Genomic DNA, 22,387 nt, shown 5'->3' with positions numbered 1-22,387 from the left:
TTCAAAATCAAATATAATTTTAACCCAAAGAGCTCTATTTTAACCGATTTTGCAGCATTGTTTCAATTTTTCGCATAATTTGCAGGCATACAAACGATTCATCACGGAAAACTAACTACGTTTAAAATACAAAACCACTATGCAAGTCGTAAAGTAGGAATCTCAAGCGACCACCACCAATTTAATAAAAAGAATCGTAAAATATTCATTTACCGCTGGGCAAAGAAGAATAATTCAGCACTGCAAACCTGCATCCCATAATCACTTCTCGCATCTTAATCTATTCACACTAAAGTAAGTAAGTAAGTAAGTACCTTTTTATTAAATCAAAAACATGTTTTGTTTATTTTCTTTTTTCAACATGCCATTGCCATCATTCAAGATTCTTTAACAAAAAAAAAAAAAAAAAAAAAAAAATGCAGAGAGAACAAAACGTACTAAACAATATTCTGAGGAAATGAAATATCAAAAATGGCGTGCTCGAACGATCATAGGAAACATTGCATAATTATATCAATAATGAACTCATTTTAAAAAATACATCAAACAGAAAACAAATATTCAGGTCATGAAATACATGGTCGTAAAATTACACTACGTCAAATGCAACGAATGACTAATTTATTTCACAGAGAAAAGAAATGAAAAAAGCAATCATATTTTCATTTTTCAAGATTCAACAATACTATCTTTAAAATGGAAGTAATTATGCATTAAATTATTAAATTTATAATTTAAAAAAAAAGAAAAAAGGACCCTAATTTAAGAAAAAGGCACTAAGGCACTTGACGCCGTTGCCCCCAAGTAGGTTTCGATTCGGACCCTAACTGAGCGGAAGTTGTACTACTATCGACGGCTTCAAAATACGGAAACTCCGCAATACTACTCATATCTGGTGCTTTTTGATCCAAATGGGCATTTTTCACGACGAACCCGGCTTCGTCAGGTTTATTACGAGTATTTCCGCCGTCGAATATCATATCCGATGTACTCGGCGCTTTCACGTCATCATGAACGTTTTGAAACTGTAAACCCGTATGAATTTTAGTATTTAATACGAGCAGTCTTACGTGAAATTATTTTCATAAACTTACAGAGTCGTCTTGCGAAGTGAACAGATGATCTTTACAATCAGCGACCTTATCTTCGTCGGCGAATATCACAGCGGTATCGGGATCAGCATCTGTATTGCGAGGGAATCTGATCTCAACGTCGAACTCTTCCATTATCTTCCTGATTTGTCGACCTTTAGCTCCGATTATTCTAGGGTGAACGCGACGATCTATGTTGACTTCTTCGCTGTATCTGTGAGAGAAACACTTACTTCAATTAAATCTAATTTCATGTCTATCTGAGGGACGTCCACTTGAACGTCAGTCATGCGCATTGATAATTTTGCGGATCAATTTCCCGCTAGGTCCAATAATCAAACCGTGATAGCTATAAGATATAGCTGAAAAAAATTAAACATTTAAAATAAATATATGTATTTAAACCATGTTAGCACTATTCAATGTTGAAATTTACCTCTAAAGTAATTGGAACAATATGTAGAAGACTCTGCGCTTAGCACTCTCGCAATTTTCTGGTTTAACTGTAATATAAACAGTGTCGCAAGGCTTAGCCTGATCTTTATCGTCAGCGTGTCCGTTGATTTCAGAAATCCCATTTTGCTGATAATTATCTGTAGAAAAAAAAGAAGAAATTTAATACATGGCTCTTGGCAACAAACAGAAACTTTTTGCTATTTCTGCAAAAAAAAAACAACAATTATTGTTGGAAAAAAAGCGAGACTGCTGGGTAATTTTTGGACAAAACTGAGATTTTTTTGGAATTAAACAAAAATGATAATACCTTTTAGCTGTTTTGCTAAAAAAAAAAGAAGAAAATTGTCATAAATTTTTGAAAAAGCTAGAATTTTTGACAACATTTTTTTAAAGGGGCGTTTAATTTTCGAGAATTATTGACAAAAAATAAAACGACAATTTTTTCTAGCAATTTTTGCCAAGAAACGAGACTCGGCAATTTTGACAACCATAACGTAACCCCAATGCTGAAAAAAGCAGCGCAGTCAGTTCAAAAAAATGAATAGGGCTTACGATTCTAACAGCTTTATATTAAAGCGCAGAATTTTTGTGTGATTAATGGCAAAGTAGCCTAAAGCTGTGGAAAAGTTTCATCTAAACATGAATTTCAACAAAGGAGCATCCGTCTAACCATTATCAACGAGGATAGAGAAATTGCAGTTTTTTATCCAAGTAAGAAAATTAATAGTACCATCTCCAAGAACTTGGCACGGTGCACGTAAAGTGATGGTGTCATCGACGACGTCAGCCGCAGGTACTTCTACACTAACGCCAGTTTCTTACAAGATTTCAGCCATAGTTGAGCCGTTGTGTCCGATTACGTATTTGTGTTGCCATTTCGGTACTTCGACGCTGATATTTTTACAATTTTTTTCCTATTAAAAAAACACGAAGCTCGTGAATAAATTTAACTCGAGTAAAATGGTCCAATATACGGTGTATTCGAGACGTGTAGCTACCATATCTTGATATATCTGCATGATTCGATTTTTCGCATTCAATACTCCTTCTTTTTCTCCAGTTATGGTTATTTCGGTGTTATCGACGGAAGGCGGAGGTACATTGATCCTGGTATTCGTTTCGTGACTCAGTTGATTGATTTTCTCGTTATTCGCGCCGGTAACGAAGGGATGATAGATTTTCGGAACGCTTACTCTGACAAATGCTTTCTTAGACTGAAATTAGAAAAATATGAAATTGTTTTCAAACAACCACGAATTTAAATTCTCGATTAAAATTTTTGTCATGACCTTTGCCCGACGATAAGTGCGAACAGATAATTTAACCAAAATTGATAACATTACTAACACCGTTATCATTGATTAAATTAATGTATTCACTATTTTCGAGATGAATTCCATTAATGTCACCAATCTCTACCAAAACTACCAAAAGCACAGAATATTCTGCGTACCTGTTCATCGGAAATGACACGAATTTCGTGAACCGCTTTTTCGATACTTTCTCGATTTTCAACGACGGCGATTTCATCAGACGAATCGTTAATACTCAGTATGCTTATTTTGGTTCCGGTATTTTTATCCAAATCCTTCAATTTTCGTCCTTTTTGATCCAAAATCCAACGATGCTGATCTTTAGGGGTGCTGATTGAGATATTTGCCTGAAATTGAAAAAAATAATGTCAATAAAAACCAAACTTGGTACGTTCTAAGGATGATAGAAAACTCATATTTAAAATTCATAACTCGCTAATAGAAAAACAAAATCACATAATCAATTTGCAAGAAAGAGTATTTCAAATGTACCGCAATATAACAGTAATTACACAGCTGAATAAACAATATGAAAATGTACACACGTACAGTCAAGGTTTCATCGAATAACCAAATACACAGTTACGTGACTGTCGTCAAAAGAATTGAAATATTTATGTGATTTTGAAAATTGTTCAAAACTATGCGACGAGCTTCCTGCACACTTAGTACCTGTCCAGTAATCAAGAATGTCAACAACAATTCCAAAGTGAAGTTTAAAACCCGATGAAAATTCTTCTAATGAATCATCACTACAAAGTTTATTTTGAATTGCCCTGGTAGGAATCAATAACCGGATCAGAGAGCACGAAGCGATGAACACCTTCACATCATTTCGATAGTTCCTTTGTATCAGTAACGTACGCAACCCAACGTGAATACACGTAAGCACGGTTGCCTACTCTTGAGATTTAAAGGCCCTAAGTTATTAATTCTTAAGTGTGAAAATAGGTATTTTCGATTTTACGAATTCTACATCAATAATAAGTGGCACATTGCGGCGCCAAATCTCCAATTTCAACTATCGTGAAGCGTCATTTTTTTGAGATTTTTGAGAATAATCATAAACATACTCATTCTTAACCTGAAGGTATCTCAAAATTCATCATCTTACGAGTATCATGGGCGAGGGGGGTGAAGTATCAATATTTTTCAAAGGAACACAACCATTTTCAATGAAAACCATACACATGTACCTGCAATATGAATACGCACGAAAAGTATTTTTGAAGATTAAAATTATGAAAAGAGAACATCTGTATTCGCTGCAGGAAATTTCTCCTCGTTTCCACGGAAAAATTGACGAGTGGAGGAGGGATGGGTAAAAATTAATTCAAGTCGCAAGAAGTGGAACTTGAAAAAAGTTTAGAGAAAAAATAAAAATTCTAGAAGATGATTTGGAAAATTTTGAGATGCGATTGAAAAAAAGGTGAAAAATTGAAATTTGGGCAAAAAAAGATAAAGCGTTCCCACAATTTTGTTTTAAAAAAGCCACACATATGTACAAGCGAAAGGCGCAACAAAGTTAGCATTTTCGAACCTTGATGCGGTTTGATACCGGGTACGCTCTGTGAAAAGCGCGAAGCGAAAATACATATCATCGACATTGCATTGCGTTTGTGTTATGACTGAGATTCGACACTGGGCAGAACACTTACAAAATTGGAGGGGCCTTTTTTTCTTTTCAAATTACCCGTCGAATCTTTGGAATCAAGTCTGATAAATTGTTAGAGCTACCTTGCGCATTGGACGAATGCGTCTCTCGTTTCTCCTACAACAAAACAAAAGAAAAGAAAACAAACGCATTCGAAACACAATCGGCTATCGCTGGTTTTTACACATATGTATTCGTATACTCGTACCTTCAACGAATCTTGAAAACTAGACGCTTGATACTGAGCATATTTTGGCTATAGTTGTGTGCGATCGATGGCTAATACAAGCCCAGCCATTACGAGCGTGTGACTGATTCCAATTTTCGTCACCGCTTTGCTGTACTTGCGTTCGTACTTTGATCAAATGATTGGGATTCGCTTCAACCAGACTTTTGGTCGACAATAATCCCAAATCTGCGCGTCGACATTTACACATTTTAAAAATAGCTCGCACGACAGAATACGAGTACGAGTATGAGAGCGTACAAACCTAAGTTTACAGCAGCAGCGATGCTCCCGAACAATCGGTGTTGGATGTTTCTAGCAGAATGCTTGCAGCTGCGGACTAAACGCTTGTTTTTTTATTATGTATGAATATCAACACAGTCTGAGGTAGTTGTTCTTTAGTTGATGTTGAAGGCGGAGGATCCGGTGGCGAAGGCACTGCAGTTCGGATACCCCATTTAGACTTTTACCCCTGTAAGTGAGTAGGCGATTGCGATTATCAGTACGAGTAAGCGGTCGTCCCGGACGCAGATACGACTCGCGACTTACTTGCAGGATTCGATTATTTGTTTAGCGGTCTTGTCGATCGAAAATTCCACCTCTTTCGGAGGCTGCTAGGAAACGTTATCTGTAGGTTCGGCTCTGATACACGCGTCATCTTTGAATTCTGAAAGACGAAGCGAACAACGGACCAAGTTGCACCATTTTCCCACTGTGCAGTGTGCAATTTCACTCCTTTTATTACACTTACGGTAACAAACGACCGCAGCAGCCTTGGATGAACCACTTTTTTGTTCAACACTCGACGACGGATTGTGACGTGCGGTATATCAAGACTGCCAGTCGCAACAGCGGTCGCCACCAAGATGGTTGTTCTTCCAAATCTAATAGCTCTCGCAGTGTATTATAAATTCTTCTAACGATTATGCGCCTTTTTCATCTCTACGAAGATCAATGTCAACGCATCGGCCGCTAATTTGAGAACATAATTATTTCAATACGTAATCAGGTCTGGAAAATGTAATCTCGTCAAGAAGTTATCTGCTTACCCGGCTGATCGGATTTATGGGCGGCGAGTAAATCTAATAAACAGGTTTTTTTCTCGTTTTTGTCGAACCAACACGAACAATCGCTAAGAATATATAATTATCGAAGAAATCTCGGGCTGAAATCTATTATCAACAACGCAACAGTTATCCATTAGAGGTCAATTAATGCAGTCGTACTAAAATTAATCGCCGATCGATATTCGTCAAGTACGTACTACGCACCTGAATTCCCTTCGGGAAAGTAGCAGAGAACATAAGGGTTTATCGTTCGCCAATTTTTGGCATCGAGTGTCTTTCGACGATTTTTCTGATCTGCGGTTTGAAACCCATGTTTAATATACTGTCTGTTTCGTCCAGCATCAAAATCTGTCGGGCATAAAAGGTACAATAATTTAAGTGATCAGCGACTCATTAACGCAAATTTATAGAAAGTTTGACACTAATTTACCGAGAATTAGCGTAACCTAGAATGAAATAAACGTATAGTCAAAAATTGTCTTTAAATTTTCTACCTACATTTATTTTCGAATACTTCGGTGTATCAGCGAACGGAAAATATCGATAATATCGACAGTCGAATGAAAGGTACTCTGAAGCAGTCAAGGAGCGCCGACAGCGTCGATCTGCAGCGAATCTGAAAAAGAAAAAAATCCATGACATAGGGCGAAAGTTTACAGAACGAAGAGCAGTTGAAAACTTCCCCTAAATCCGACTCCAAAAAGGACGACAGTTCGTCTTATTCATGATCCGAAGATTCCATTAATTCCAACGAAGACAGAATGACTCCTCCGCCGCCGGAAGCAGATAAATTCAAAATCTGACCAAACGCGTTGAAAATCAAAGTTCGTTACATGTAATTCAACCGGTCCATTTGTTTGAGTAGATTGATTGATTGTAGCTTGATTTGTATAAATAGGATGAAAATACCTCTGTACGAATAGGAAAGAGTGTACCGAAATTAAATATTAATTTCTTTCATCCAGATTTAAAATAGTACCTATCAATAATCGTTTACGTACCTTATTCATATCCAAGTCCAACGGATTAACAGGTACAGCTGCATTCCTTTTCAATATCGTTATCTGCGGTAACCCGTTCTTTTGCATTTCGATATACGAATTTGGCTGACACTGCGCACCTGCCATCAAATTACTTTCATTCTCCCAAAATCGATCAAAGTTTTCCGTTGAAAAAATAAACATTCGTCAATCGCGTTATCGTAACAGCGAAAAAAAGAGAAAAACAAAGTATTCTTACGTTGGGCCATCACATACGGATCTTGAGGCAAACACTTGGCAGTAACGTCGCAAGCAGCCAAAACTTGTCCACCACCTTCCATCGTATACTTCTAAATTCAATGAACGGTATCAAAACAATTCGAAACTTCCATGTGGTAAATTATTAGGATGAGGGAAATTCTCTTGAATTGTATAAGGAACAGTGTAGTTATCGCTACGTTGACCGTTTCACGAAGCTGGTCTTTCGTACCGTAAGAAATTCCTGATGGATAAAAATACGAACACGCGTTACTCAACACATAAATAAAACTGTAAAATACTCGTAATCCTGCTTGAGTGGAACTTATTTATACCTCTGATCATTGATCGGATATTTGGGAACGATAAGAAAATTCTCGTTATTCGGACAATGATACATTTTCTGGTTAGGCACAATGTGATCGAAGTTTCCGCAAATGTTATTCTTTTTCCCTACTGAAAAACAAACAAACAACAAAATAACATGAATACATACAATTGGTGGAAAAATTAATAAATTTTTCAAAAACTCGTTTCTTATTCATACGCTTTTGAGCTCCAGAAAAACAATCCAACCATTATGGATAAGTTTCACTCGTGAAAAAAAAATAAAACTCACTTAATTTAATATGTAAGTAAAACTAATCACGCGGTATTTTGGAATTTAAAACGCGGTCGCAAATGCATTTTAAAAAGTTCAACAGTCGACTTGACACGTATTAGTAATTCTTCTTTGTTAACTCTTGAGCAGGTTGCGGCATTACTGAATATTTCGATTCTTTTTTTCCCTTCGAGGTTTCGAAATTGTGCGCAATTTCGTAAATTACATTTTTACAATTTTAGCTAACAGTGAGTCACGCAAATTCTCACGTCCATGCTTACACGGGAATGTTATTCATAAAAAAAACATTGAACATTGACCCACCCCGTACTTGACCTTCATAATATACGTATTTTCGAAACATGCGTAACAAAAACCGAAAAAAACCAAACACAATCTGAATGACCAATTTTCATTCAATCCCTTCACCTGATAGGTATCCTACAAAATACGACTTTTATTTTATAATTGCATTCTTTCGAAACTTACCTAGTAGCAAATTCCATTGCTGAAAAACTTATGGTAGCAGTTTGATTGGTTATCATTCCAACACGACCACCGCAGTTTTCCGAAAAACGTTTCAGCTTGTTGCGAATTTTCGCAGGGTCATATCCTATAGTTAAGTTGGTCACTAAAACCTCTACAGGGTTGTTAATTTGTAACTAAAACAGAAGACAAAAATCAAGAAAAGGTAATTACAAGAAATAAAGAAACATACTTGTATACCACAGATAGTTATTCAAGTATGTAGGCCAAGTTTCACACTCACATTATCAGAACCTCTGAGAGGTAAAGTTTCGACCGACCTGGAATAATTATGGTGCTCATAAGCGCGTAAAATAAGGGACTGGGAACACAAATCGTTATGCAAAAGAACAGCGAGGATTTTTTTCCCCGCAAATAGAATAAAACGTTGCTGTACGAACAGGAAAGACAATTCCGGATTTAAAACAATACCTATCAATAATCATTTACGAACCTTACTCATATCCAACGGATTAACAAGTCCAACCAGCTCCATTCCTTTAAACCATTCTTCTGCATTTCGGTATACGAATTTGGCAGCTGACACTGCGCACCTGCCATCAAATTACTTTCATTCCGCCAAAATCGACCGAATTTTTCCGCTGAAAAAAATACACATTCCTCAAATTAAAATTTCGCGATTTTCACTAACTGTTCGGCGTATCTTGAAAAAACACGATAAATAACGCACATTTAATTTAGTTTGCCATAGAAAACAGCAAAAATTCGCAAAAAAAAATCAACTCTTAACTTCGTACCAAAATCCACAGGATGTACTTAACTTACTTAACTTACAGTTTACACTGTACACTCTAACGTCACGAACGCACAGTTTGAGTTTACTAATGTCTACTACTACACTACTACTATTGATAAAGTGATGTACGATCGGTAGGCAAAGCGATATTCTCCCCCCCCCCCCTCCAACGATTCACAAGATAAGAAAAACCAGTCGCTTATCGTAGGCATGTTATCGGCGTCAAACACGAATCTCAAAAACTCACCACAGTAACCACTGAAACCAAAAAAACAAACTTCTTGCTTTTTTCTTGCCCTGCTTTCAAACATGAACTTTTGTACCCCTCCTCATATTCACGGAAAGATGATCTTTGTTCTTTGCTACCGATTCCCCCTCAAAAAAGTATTTTTTCGAAAATTTATGGATTAAGTCATGTTATTTGGGGAGGGAGAAGGACGTATCATCACAAATGCCATTTTAGTCTACAAATTCAAAATTAATTGAATTATGCTGAACATCAGTGACGTTTACAGGATGAAATCACAGGAGGGAGTTTATATTTATTTTTATTTGTGATGGAGGGAGAGGAGAGCAAAACCAGATGTTTCGAAATGAAAAATCGACATTTCAGGTATTTTTTCGAAAACCCTCTATAGTGAATGATTATTTTATCGAAACGAAGGTAAAAATACTGCTGAAACGAAAATTTTTCAAACGAATTGGTCCAAATAACGAAAAAACGATAATTTTGTATGTTTTACCTATTTTAAATTTTCACCCGAGCACAATAGTATCATAAAATATAAATTTTGAACAGCTAGTGGTTCAGCTGAGGAAATATGAAAAATTCGCACTTTTCAAATGGTTTGGGTATTACGAGATAAAAATCAGCGTCTGCTATTGCAGTTGTGATCGAGTAGGTAGTATGTACGACGTACGTGAAAGTACATATGATTAGGACAGCACTGATGCACCCTAAATTGTGCAATATTATTGAACCAGACATCAAAGCTGCGTTGACTGATAACGAGCAGAAGCTACATTCCAGATTTAATGAAAATCCGTTCAGCCAATCCATGTACGTTTGAATGTAACTTGAAACATTTTTTTTTACCAAAGTGACTAAAAAAAAAGCCGATTAGCCACCAATAAATTCGCAAATTTTCATCGTACAAACAAAAATTGTCCATGAAAGCTTCACGTTCACGCGGTCCTTTTGACGTAGAAGTACACAATCGAAAGTGAAGGGATGATTTTGACGGTTATGAAAAATCAACAAACTTGAATACCCCTTAAGCGGTGACTTGATTTTATGCTGACATCGTTTAGGAAACCTCCGGGTGCTGACATGAACCCGGAGGTTTCCTCAGTTAAGTCAGCTCTCAAGGGATACGTTAGATCAGACATTCATTTTGTCACTTGTTTTTTGGGGGTACACGAAAGAGTAGAATTTTGGGCACAAATATTGCGTTGGGTGACATCTATCAATAGAAACTTATGCACCATGTCCCAACTCCCAAGTAAAACCAAAAGACGATAGGTAGGTGCCTTTTTGGGCACGATTTTGGCAGCATTTTAATCAAATTTTAAATCAAGTTTCATAAGTTTTGATCATCATTCATAGACTTTGTTATATATTTTCGTGTTTTTATATAATTTCAACTATTTTTGTCATTCATATATGTGCATACTTAATGACATCCAAACCAAAATCGTCAAACAGTAGGTCATGACAAGATCGGCCAAAAAATACCGTTTGCCGAAATTGTCAACAAATTACTTTTTTTTTAGCTAAAATTGTCAGATAGTCAATTTTCGGCGAATTGACGAAACGTTGTGAAAAGTCCTGCGTAGGTCTTCAAGAATATTTATGGAAAGTCCCATAAACGTAACTTACAAGGGAACTACCTGAACCGGCAGAAACGAAAATGAATGAATCAAAGCTAGATCGAAAGGAGACCACCTCAGGACCCCAAATCCAAAATTTGAAGTGCTGAAGTTGATTTCTAGATTTTTGGTGAATTTTTGAAAATTGAAAAATCCGAAAAATTATTAATTAATACCAAAAATAGAAAATATTGATGAAAAATGGAATTTTCTCGGGAAGTGGCTCAGATGGTGTCCCTAACTCATTTACGGCTATCGAACTTCGTAAAACCTCAATTCCAGTCATTCTGGAGCCTCCAGCGATTTTTTATCATTTCTCCAGAATCTTGAAATTGCTGTGGAACGGCTAAAAATAAACTTTAGCACAAATAACTTTATTTGGGGCCTATGTGGGTTGCCTTTAACCATTTTTTGCGGTTGTCGCGAAAATCGGCGTCTGCCGGTTCAGATGTGTGTTTTTGACCACTGGAAAAAATGACAAAATTTGAAAATGTTGAATATTCCATCTTTTGCGATGCTACCTATCCGAAATCGAGCTCTGACCTATTCTCAACGTTCCGAATAGGTGAAACCTCCATTTCGACCATTCTAGAGCCTCCAGCGATTTTTTATCATTTCTCCAGAAACTTGAAATTGCAAAATTGCTGTGGAACGGCTAAAAATAAACTTTAGCACAAATAACTTTACTTGGGGCCTATGTGGGATTTTCGACGTTCCGAATAGGCAAAACCTCCATTTCAACCATTCTGGAGCATCCATTAAAATTTTCAAATTTTGTCATTTTTTTCCAGTGGCCAAAAATATACATCTGAACCGGCAGACGCCGATTTTCGCGACAACCGCAAAAAATGGTTAAAGGCAACCCACATAGGCCCCAAATAAAGTTATTTGTGCTAAAGTTTATTTTTAGCCGTTCCACAGCAATTTCAAGATTCTGGAGAAATGATAAAAAATCGCTGGAGGCTCCAGAATGACTGGAATTGAGGTTTTACGAAGTTCGATAGCCGTAAATGAGTTAGGGACACCATCTGAGCCACTTCCCGAGAAAATTCCATTTTTCATCAATATTTTCTATTTTTGGTATTAATTAATAATTTTTCGGATTTTTCAATTTTCAAAAATTCACCAAAAATCTAGAAATCAACTTCAGCACTTCAAATTTTGGATTTGGGGTCCTGAGGTGGTCTCCTTTCGAACTAGCTTTGATTCGTTCATTTTCGTTTCTGCCGGTTCAGGTAGTTCCCTTGTTAGCCCTTGAGCGCTGACTTAAGCAAATGCTGACATCGCTGAGGAAACCTCCGAGTCCAACGCGGAGGTTTCCTCAGTTATGTCAGCTCAGGCTCTGAAGAGTGTAAATGAAAATTATTTAAACTGATCGTAAAATGTCTAGAAAATATTTTCAAAATTATTTTAAAAATATGAAAATTTTTTTCGAAAATTACGAAAAAATTGAATCAGAAAACTATCACGAAAACATTAAGGAGTATTCATCAGAGTTGAAGAGAAGAGAAGAGAAGAGAAGAGTATATTACAATTTCGGCTCGGCGAGTCAAATATTATGTCCGTTTTTGGTTAAACCTTTTTTGCATAGTTCATTTTTTTAAAAGAGAATGCTTTCTTTTGCAAATATATCGAAAACTGAACCTCGTAGAAAAAAACTAAAGACATTATGTCGATTGGAAATTTATTTCATTTTCGGCCCAGGTAAACATAGAGCATTTTCGTAGCATGCACAGAGGGCGGAAAACTTATACTTTCGTAGCGTGTATAATGAAAAACAGTTTTCCCGTTCAAAACTTTTTCTTCTCTTTTGTGTAACACATGTATAAAATGATAGAAAAGTGTGAATGCTTAAAACATGTTTCAAACTACGTTAAACGAGTTGAAAACGCAAAAACAAATTTAAAACAAAATCCACAATTTTAGTGATGTGATAAGTCAACTTTTCAACCCTGCAACTTTGGTCAGAGAGAAGAAACGGAAAACGCTGTAGCCCGAGCGATGTGAGGTGGTAGTGGAGGCAAATAAGAAAAGAAAAAAACATTTTTGGCTACCCAAGCTTTTATGATGAAAAATTGTCAGGGGTGGTCCCACGAATAATTCCTGAGAACTACCACCCCACAGACCCCCGGCTAATTATTTTATGGGGGGTTGAACCCCCCCAAAATTGGTTTTTTGCAGTTTTATTCTCAGGGGTTGATTTTACGTCAAAAATAGCTTTAGTTTTGTGTTCTGCGTCAAATTTCCGATCTATTGATATATCAACTGTCTTTCTGCCCCTGAGGGGGGTGGAGCTGGAACCATTCGAATGTGAGGGGTTTTCTAAAAAACTCCAAAATGCTATCGGCGCATAAGAGGGGTTAAATGGCCGCCGAGAGCGTTCGGGTTGATACTAGCATGGAAGGTGGGTACTATCGAGAAACTACCACGTGAAAAATTTCAGATCCACACCACCTCCCCTTTTTGGGGAACCCCCCTTTTCTGAAATTTCAATAGCACTTTTCTCAGCCCCATTCCAACCGATTTTGAATATTTTTCAGCATGTAATGTATACCCTTGGTAGGAATCCCCACAAAAATTTTCAACCCCCTCCCCTCATATTTACCTCTCAAAATAGCGTTTTTCAACTTATTTTATGTTTCTTAACAATAGTAAAAATTGAGGGGTCTAAGTGCTTTGGAAGGGGCTAGATGAGTGTAGCAAAAAATCTGACGTCATATTCGTGCTCAGCGGTATCGAATCATAAGACAACGACACCCTACTTATTAATATCTAGTTATTTTCCCCAAAATTCCCATTTTACCCCCAAACCTCGCAAAGACACATTTTACGCCGTTTTGAGGGGTAAATATGAGGGGAGGGGGTTGAAAATTTTTGTGGGGATACCTACCAAGAGTATACATTACATACTGAAAAATTTTCAAAATCGGCCAAAATGGAACTCAGAAAAGTGCTATTGAAATTTCAGAAAAGGGGGGTTCCCCAGAAAGGGGAGGTGGTGTGGATCTGAAATTTTTCACGTGATAGTTTCTCGATAGTACCCACCTTCCATGCTAGTATCTACCCGAACGCTCTCGGCGGTCATTTAACCCCTCTTATGCGCCGATAGCATTTTGGAGTTTTTTAGAAAACCCCTCACATTCGAATGGTTCCAGCTCCACCCCCCTTAGGGGCAGAAAGGCAGTTGATATATCAATAGATCGGAAATTTGACGTAGAACACAAAACTAAAGCTATTTTTAACGTAAAATCAACCCCTGAGGATAAAACTGCAAAAAACCAATTTTGGGGGGTTCAACCCCCCATAAAAAAATTAGCCGGGGGTCTGTGGGGTGGTAGTTCTCAGGAATTATTCGGGGGACCATACCTGACAATTTTTCATCATAAAAGCTTGGGTAGCCAAAAATGTTTTTTTTATTCAAATATTATGCTAATTTGCCTCCACTATGGAGGACGAAAGCAGTGAAAAATTGATTGTAATTCGAAACGTACATCAATCTTGAATTATTTCAAAAGATGCAAAAATGTGGTTTTCATTGCTATATCATTTTCAGTTTTCAGGAAATTGTAAAGCTTCCTTTATAGTGGCGATAAGCTGGCAATAGAAAATTTCTACAGAAAATCGTGGAATTTTTTCAAACTCAATTTTAAGTACTTTTGAACCTCTAAACTAGTAAAATAATAACATTTCTTATAAATTCTGATGATTATTCACTTTAATAAAAAGTTTTCAATCTTCATCTCATTCATCACTTTTCTATGGAAAAGTTGAAAAATTTTGACTTTTCCATAGAAAATTGATAAAATTCCACAGCCAGTATAAATGCTTCCATTTGAATGTACACATTTGTCTTTTCTGTAGAAAAATTCCACGGCCACTATAAAGGAAGCTTAATAGGTATTAAAAACACACACACAATTTTAGCAAAAATTGGAAATTATTGTTTTCGAATAGCGGCGAAAAATAGGACATTTTTTGATACTTCAGCAGAAGTTGTGACCTCCTGACATCCAATAGCTTTTTCACATAATACTACCCCAAGAGGACTGACATAACTGTGGAAACCTCCGGGTTGTAACCCGGAGGCTTCCACAATGGTGTCAGTTTAAACATATGTCAGTCCTCTTGGATTAATGCAGGCCCGTAGCCAGCGTATAGGGTTAGCCGGGGCAGGCTGTTTGCCCCGGGTAGCAAAATCCAAAACATAAAAAAAACACGTTTGCCCCGACCAGCAACATCAGAAAAAAAAATCAGAAAGTGCAAAAACCCAACTCAACAACGTAAAATTATTTTCACGTTCATGAAATGGCTAAACCAGCATGAATTGCATTCTTGCATTTGATAGCTTGATGGCTCGCTCAATGAGTTCACTAAATTTAAAATCAAAAATTTGATAATTTAATAGAGCAGGAAAATAACGTAAAAAAGCGAGGACGAAAAGGAAAAAATTGGCACATAAATTTTTTCTTCGGGAATGTGTTCAGATGAACCCCCTGAACTACCAAAAAAAACCCGCGCCTTCTACCCCTGGAGCTAACTTTTTTAGGGGGCTAAAACCGGTTTCGATTCACGTTTTTTGCGATTTACTCGGAAAATATTAGGTTTACGATAAAAAATACCATGACAAAAAATGTTCCCCTTTAAATTCTCGACAATTTGATACTACGCTCGATACCCATATCTCAAAAGGGGTGTCTGAAAAAAGGGGTGGAAAGAGAAGGTGTTTCAAAAAAAGGCAGTTCAATAAATTGATCAAAGTTACCACTTTATATCATTCGTTTTCGCTCAAAATTTTTTTACAATGTCTACTCACTCAACTATTAATTACACCACCATTCATTGGTCTTCAATCCTCCCCGGGGGTTGGTGTGGGGTGCTTGATTTTTCAAGTAACACACAACTGAATCATATATTTGAAAAACGAATCTGGACAGGCGATGTGTCGTATAGTATGTTTTTGAGGTCGCTGAATACGAATACGAACTTATTTTTTGGGTCCAACCCCTCAAAGTCCCTCTGTGCCCCAAAAAGAGGGTTAAAATTTTGAAAAATCGTGAAAAGTCGAGTGATATATCGAATGGTATGTTTCCGAGGTCGCTGAGTACGAATATGAACTTACTTTTTGGGTCCCACCCCCTAATGTCTCTATGTTCTCCAAAAAAGGATCAAATTTTGAAAAATCATGAAATGTCGTGTGATTCATCAAATCGTATGTTTCGGGATTCTATTTTGAAATATTTTATCAATTTATGAGTTTTTCCAACAAAAAAAAAACGATATAAATAATCAATTCCATTAAAATTTCCAAAATTAATAATCCGAGTGGCATATACCTAAGCGAAATTTACAAATAGAAATTAGTTGGATGGTTATACATTTTATTTCGACGAAATTCGACAAAACTGTAAAAGTCTCAGTTCTATTTTATTTTCTGTTAAAAAGTAATCAACAACTGGTAGGTGAGTGAACGTTTTAAAAACAAATCTTGAGATGTGAAATGTTTTCTTTGCAAAATGAGCGTTCAAACTTTTTGAATAGCAATCCCGGTATAATACCCGCTTGGTAATACCTCTACCTCGGCCCTCCTCCCTCCGAAAGTTACTCCAATTAGTGTTTTTGAGATGAATTTTCAGAATTATTTCTAAAATAATGGTGAGAATCTTTAAAAAAAAAGATCACACCATGTTTTGTCGTTAACTTTTTTGGGACGGAGAACCATTGTGCTTTGGATTCTAAAAATTTGTGTTCAGCAATCTTGAAAACATACTATTCGATATACTCGTATTACATGATTTTCAGCGACTTTTCAAAATTTTATCCTCTTTAGAAGGGCGTAAATGGATTTTGAAGAACTCTCAGCAGAAAATGAGTTCATATTCGTATTCAGCGACCTCGAAAACATACGATTTGATGAATCACACGACATTTCATGATTTTTCAAAATTTGATCCTTTTTTGGGGAACATAGAGACATTAGGGGGTGGGACCCAAAAAGTAAGTTCATATTCGTACTCAGCGACCTCGGAAACATACCATTTGATATATCACTCGACTTTTTGATGATTTTTTGAAATTTTAGCCCCCTTGATGGGGCACAGAAGAACATTGGGGGGTGGGACCCAAAAAGTAAGTTCATATTCGTACTCAGCGACCTCGGAAACATACCATTCGATATATCACTCGACTTTTCACGATTTTTCAAAATTTTAACCCCCTTTTTGGGGCACAGAGGGGCTTTGAGGGGTTGGACCCAAAAAATAAGTTCGTATTCGTATTCAGCGACCTCAAAAACATACTATTCGATACATCGCATGTCCAGATTCGTTTTTCAAATATATGATTCAGTTGTGTGTTACTTGAAAAATCAAGCACCCCACACCAACCCCCGGGGAGGATTGAAGACCAATCAATGGTGGTGTAATTAATAGTTGAGTGAGTAGACATTGTAAAAAAATTTTGAGCGAAAACGAATGATATAAAGTGGTAACTTTGATAAATTTATTGAACTGCCTTTTTTTGAAACACCTTCTCTTTCCACCCCTTTTTTCAGACACCCCTTTTGAGATATGGGTATCGAGCGTAGTATCAAATTGTCGAGAATTTAAAGGGGAACATTTTTTGTCATGGTATTTTATCGTAAACCTAATATTTTCCGAGTAAATCGCAAAAAAACGTGAATCGAAACCGGTTTTAGCCCCCCAAAAAAGTTAGCTCCAGGGGTAGAAGGCGCGGGTTTTTTTTGGTAGTTCAGGGGGTTCATCTGAACACATTCCCGAAGAAAAAATTCATGTGCCAATTTTTTCCTTTTTAAACCCGCTATTTGCCCGCTCTATAAGTAAAAATGAGTAATTTGTGAAGATAAGAAATCCAGTACATCTTTTTGCAATTTTTTTCGAAAAGTGAGATTTCCACTTTGTGCAATTTATGGCAGTTTTACGTGAAAAATTGAGACTTTTGTACTGCGAAAAGGCTAAAATTTTCAGCAATAGGGAAGACTTATGGACATTTTTTAGGAAAAAATGAAAATTTTTGTAATTTTTGCGAAAAACCGAGAATTTTGACCATTTTAAGCAAGAAGCAAGATTGACTATTTTTGAGGAAAAGCACGAATTTTTGGCAATCATTGGCCAAAAAAAGGATTATTTTTTTCGTAACCTCGTTTGAAAATGGGAGAAATTTCTTGGTCATTGACATTTTTTTTGAGCAAAAAAGCGGAATATTTTAGGTAATTTTTAGGAAGGGGAAATGGATACTTCTTGAATTCTTTTACCAAAAAGTAACAATTTTTTGCAAGAAATGAGGCTATTTTTGGAAATGTTGACAAAAGGTGAGATTTTTAGCTATTTTTGGCGATAAAAGTGTATGTTCATTGTTCAAGTATAGGTTAACTTTCTCAGATTATTCACTTATGAATATTACTAGGTAGCATTTTTTTCTCATCAAGATAGATACAAAAATTGAATTTTTGAAATTAAAAAAAAAATATTTTGAGAAACCAAAAAATGTGATCAAGTACGAGTCCTGAGCGAGGGCAAAAGTTTGTTTTGAGAAGTAAAGTTTTTTCAGGTGAAAAGCGCGTTTTTTGGCTTAACATTTCTTTAAAAATTTGAATGATAAGCATATTTTTTCAATGTTGTTTGGACGTGAGTCAAATTTGACTATTTTACCTTATGAAAAAATTAAAACAGAAACAGTCACTGCTGAAGAATTATGTACTACGAGATTTTCACAGTAAATTGCGCCAATTACAGCTGTGTATTAGCCTCAAACGCAGCATTATGCATTATGTATAATCTTTTTCTGAAATACACACTCATTTTGTTCATTTCTTTTCAAAAAGTTGTTTTGAAATAACAGATGTTTGAAGGGGGGGGGGGGGGTTAAAAGGGGTATGTTTCATAGATGTTTGAGCCTCAAAAAGTGCTGCCCCAGCTAATAGTTCCTTCGCCCCAGCTACAGCCAGATTCTGGCTACGGGCCTGGATTAATGTATAAGTAGGCATCACTCATGTTGTAAAATCAATTTCCTTAAGCTAACCTACATTTTTCTTTCAATTTCAGATACCGGAACACTTATGAACACGTTTTCTAGGATGAAATTCGACGCTCAACATTTTTTGTTCCCTACATTTTTCACATATTTCGCATAATTTTGCAAAAAAACGCGAAAAACGCGTATTTTTCAGATTTTTTTGCCAATATGAGCCTTTTGCAGGCAAAATTTCAATTTCATGGATTAGTAGGAAGATAGTACTTGTAAAAAGACACATTTTGGCGAAAACTGCTTTTGTGTAGTACCCTTCAGTTCGGAGCTGTGGCGCTTCAAAGTTTTCTTTTGTCAATTTTACCCCCACCACTACGATACAAAATTTTGAAAAAAAGCATGTCGATATGTCCACTGTTCCCCTACACATTCCGTGTGGTACCAGAATCCCCCCCCTACTCATGGATACCGAATTTTTCGCGCTAAAAACGCGTTTTTTTGGCTATACTGACCAAGAGGGGTGGGTTGGGGGGCGGAAATTCCGGTCGAAAATTTTTATTGGAGGTACCCAACAATAATCCATCATAGGGCCATTTCACCTATCTTAACCGGGAATACCCTTTAAAGCAGTATGTATCAAATTTTTCGAAATTTTACAGATGATCTCTTTTTTCAACACTTAAAAGTTGACTTAAACTTAAGTCCCGTAATCGTTGACATGGCGGCTCTAGCCGCCATGTCTTCAAAAAAATTCAGGCTGGCGGCTGTCAGCCGCCATGTCAACGATTACGTGTTAAATTACGAGCACTGATAAAACATTTAGTTGGTATCATAACAGCTGTGTCGATAACAATAATTTCCATCCAACACACGCTAACGTTTCCAAGAATTATTCTAGCAATTCGACTTTCGAGTTAGCAGTGAAGGATTGTTCGGCGACTGACTGGCGCCGATATCCTCGAACGGTTGGTTGAAGTGAAGCGCTGTTGCCAGAAGCCAGATGTAAGATTTGTCAGTTTTTGGCAAAAATCAAAGCATTCGGGTGATGAAAAAATGGATCCTTTTTTGGGAATTTTTTATTTGTACAACTACACTATCGCGTATTCCATTTCTGACTAATTCAAAAAATAAAAAGTCATCGCAGTTGCGAGTACGTGCGATTGCGTCAAAAGCGCGCGTATTCCTTGCAGTGTAACTTGTTCCTTCGACTTTGACTGCAGTTGACCTCAAATCTGCGCCGTTCCTCAAAAATTCCAATCACTGCATTTTTTTTTCGTGTTCGTTTCCTTATACTTTACTGCTGTTGAGTCTGGTTGTGCAGCCTAAATTTTTGGATGCAATTTTTAAAACGCGTTCTCAATATGGTATTTTTCGACCCAAAATCTTCAGAAAAAATTACCCAAAAATGACGAAAAAACAAAACAAAACTCAACGAAAATTTCAACAGCAGTTTTTTCAAAAAGCACAGAAAATAACATCGAAATTCGAATAAAAACCAGTTTGAAAAAAAAACTAGCAAAAGCTCAAAACAGATAATTATCAACATTTCGAAAGTGAACTATATTCGTAGATCAAAATGCAAAAAGAAAGCATGAAAAAAAATTGGATTCCGGAAACATAATGGAAACCACTGACAAAATTGCAAAATTGAAAGAAGAGGGGGAAGTCTATGTAAACTGGGAGGAACGAAATTTAATCTTTTATTCAAAATCTTATCAAAAAATCAAATCGCAAAATAGCAGAAATGTTGACATGAGCGAGGATTTGACGAAAAAAAAATTATTCGAGTGTTGAGTAATAATAAGTGAACAATGATTTGTAAAAAGAATTCCATAAATGAATCGGTGAGAACAGAAAGGGGCTAAGTCCATTTTCGCAGTTTTCAGGAATAACAAAAAACTGATTTATTCGGAAATCTAAAATTTCGAAAACTTCACAAAAATTTACACAAAAAAAAACAAAAATTCTTTGAAAATTGGCTACAAATTTGGAAAATAAAATCCATGAGAATTCAAAAGAATAAAACTTGAAAAAAGACGTTGGATTAATTTTTGTCTTGTAAAAACATCGTTGCTTTTATCATCGTAATTTCGTTCTTTTTTTCCCTTCAAAGGTTTGAAATGGTGCGTAATTTTGAATATTACATTTACAACTTTACCTAACAGTGAGTGAGTCACTCAAATTTTCACGTCCATGCTTGTAAAATATACACAAGTTATTTCTTATTACACGGAGACAATATTCAGAAAAACATAAAAAATTGACCCACCCCGTACTTGACCTTCATAACATACATATTTTCGAAACACGCGTAACAAAACCCGATAGCTGCTATCAATGCAAAAAAAATTCTAAATAACCAATGATTATTCAATCCCACATATCCTACAGAATATGACTTTGATATTTTATAGTTTTATTTTTTTCGAAACTTATACCTACTAGCGAATTCCATCGATGGAAAACGTATGGTAATACATAAGTAGTTAGATGGGTAAGAATTCCAATACGACCATAGCAGTTTTCCGAAAGACGTTTGATCTTGTTGCGAATTTTCGCAGGGTTATATCGCATCTCGGGAGTAATAAGGTCACATCTCAAAAAAATTGATTTTGATGTTTTTACATTTTTGGGGTCTATTTGACCCCCCTCAACCAAAAATTACACTTTGAGTTGGGTACATTATCTAGATCTTGTGAAAAACGCAAATGGCCTAACTCAAAATCTCAACAACATTGCAAGTTGTTTGGAGTTATAAGGGTACATCTCAGAATACTCCACCTTTTTTGAGCAAATTTTGTATGTACAAAGTGTTAACAAATAGTTTTGATTGTTTTGAATGTTTGTCAGTTAGAAATAGTCACAAGGAGTGCATTTTTTATTGGTTTGTACCAAATGGAAATTTTTTTAAAAATTGATAACTTTTCAGAAAAATGAATTTGCACATATCATGAAATTTTAGTTTTTTGAGAAAAACTCAAAAACTAAGCACTCTAAAAAAAAACTAACGACATTACGTCGATTGGAAATTTAATTCTCTACAACTTTGAGATCATGGAAATTTTTTTTGGACGCTTCCTTTCGCCTCCACATCAACTTTAATGAAAGGTTATAACTCAAAATGTTTTCCAAACATTGAAATATTTCCTCTTTAAGATTTTATTTTTCAAAGTGTTCTTATGCTAAATGAAGGTAGGATACCAGATCTTTAAAATGAGGTGCTATTCATTCCTCACAATTAATTATAAGTTGATAAAAATAATGAATCAAGTTTTTTAAAAAAAAGAAAATCACTCTCCTGTAAAACTTCACTTTTTTAGATGTGACCTTATTACTCCCGAGGTGCGATATCCTATCGTTAAGTTGGTCATTAAAACCTCTACAGGATTGCTATTTTGTGACTGAAATTTAAGAAAAAAATCAAGAAAAAGTAATTACAAGAAATAAAAAAACATACTCAGGGGTGGATGGGGCACTTTAAAGTTACTGGGATTTGGCGCCGGTGCTGATGCGACGCCAGGTTTTTTGGGGCGAAGATTGGGGGAAGGGGGGGGATTGTGACAAAGAAAAAAGATCATGTATTTTTTTTTTTTTTTGAATTATTTTA

The 22,387-nt window shown here is 36.1% G+C and overlaps 1 protein-coding gene across 9 annotated transcripts in view; it reads right to left on the bottom strand.

Annotated features, from left to right (window-relative positions):
• Positions 1-604: 604 nt before the first annotated feature.
• The window catches only part of LOC135847820 (vigilin-like), a 35,676-nt gene continuing 13,893 nt past the window's right edge, over positions 605-22,387 (bottom strand). The window contains exons 10-27 of one of the 9 annotated variants that reach the window (XR_010559246.1): positions 8,416-8,773; positions 8,136-8,308; positions 7,381-7,501; positions 6,809-7,289; positions 6,306-6,718; positions 6,012-6,155; positions 5,790-5,912; positions 5,290-5,712; positions 5,006-5,212; positions 4,723-4,929; positions 4,519-4,631; positions 3,934-4,056; positions 3,001-3,207; positions 2,546-2,761; positions 2,278-2,461; positions 1,528-1,684; positions 1,095-1,453; positions 605-1,025 (exon numbers count right to left, since the gene is read on the bottom strand). Coding sequence is in view for 4 of the 9 variants with exons in the window: in XM_065367548.1 (XP_065223620.1) it covers positions 2,366-2,461; positions 2,546-2,761; positions 3,001-3,207; positions 3,975-4,052 (597 nt within the window). In the remaining 5 variants the exon portion in view is untranslated. Of the gene's footprint in view, positions 1,026-1,094; positions 1,454-1,527; positions 1,685-2,277; positions 2,462-2,545; positions 2,762-3,000; positions 3,208-3,933; positions 4,057-4,400; positions 4,632-4,722; positions 4,930-5,005; positions 5,213-5,289; positions 5,713-5,789; positions 5,913-6,011; positions 6,156-6,305; positions 6,719-6,808; positions 7,290-7,380; positions 7,502-8,135; positions 8,309-8,415; positions 8,774-22,387 lie in introns of those variants that run through there. The other 8 variants (XR_010559247.1, XM_065367548.1, XR_010559245.1 and 5 more) reach the window with 8 other exon arrangements.

This window comes from Planococcus citri, chromosome 1 (assembly GCF_950023065.1).
Source record: "Planococcus citri chromosome 1, ihPlaCitr1.1, whole genome shotgun sequence".
NCBI lineage: Eukaryota > Metazoa > Arthropoda > Insecta > Hemiptera > Pseudococcidae > Planococcus > Planococcus citri.
The sequence above is the reverse complement of the archived record's forward strand: the minus strand, read 5'-3'. Positions and strand labels throughout refer to the sequence as shown.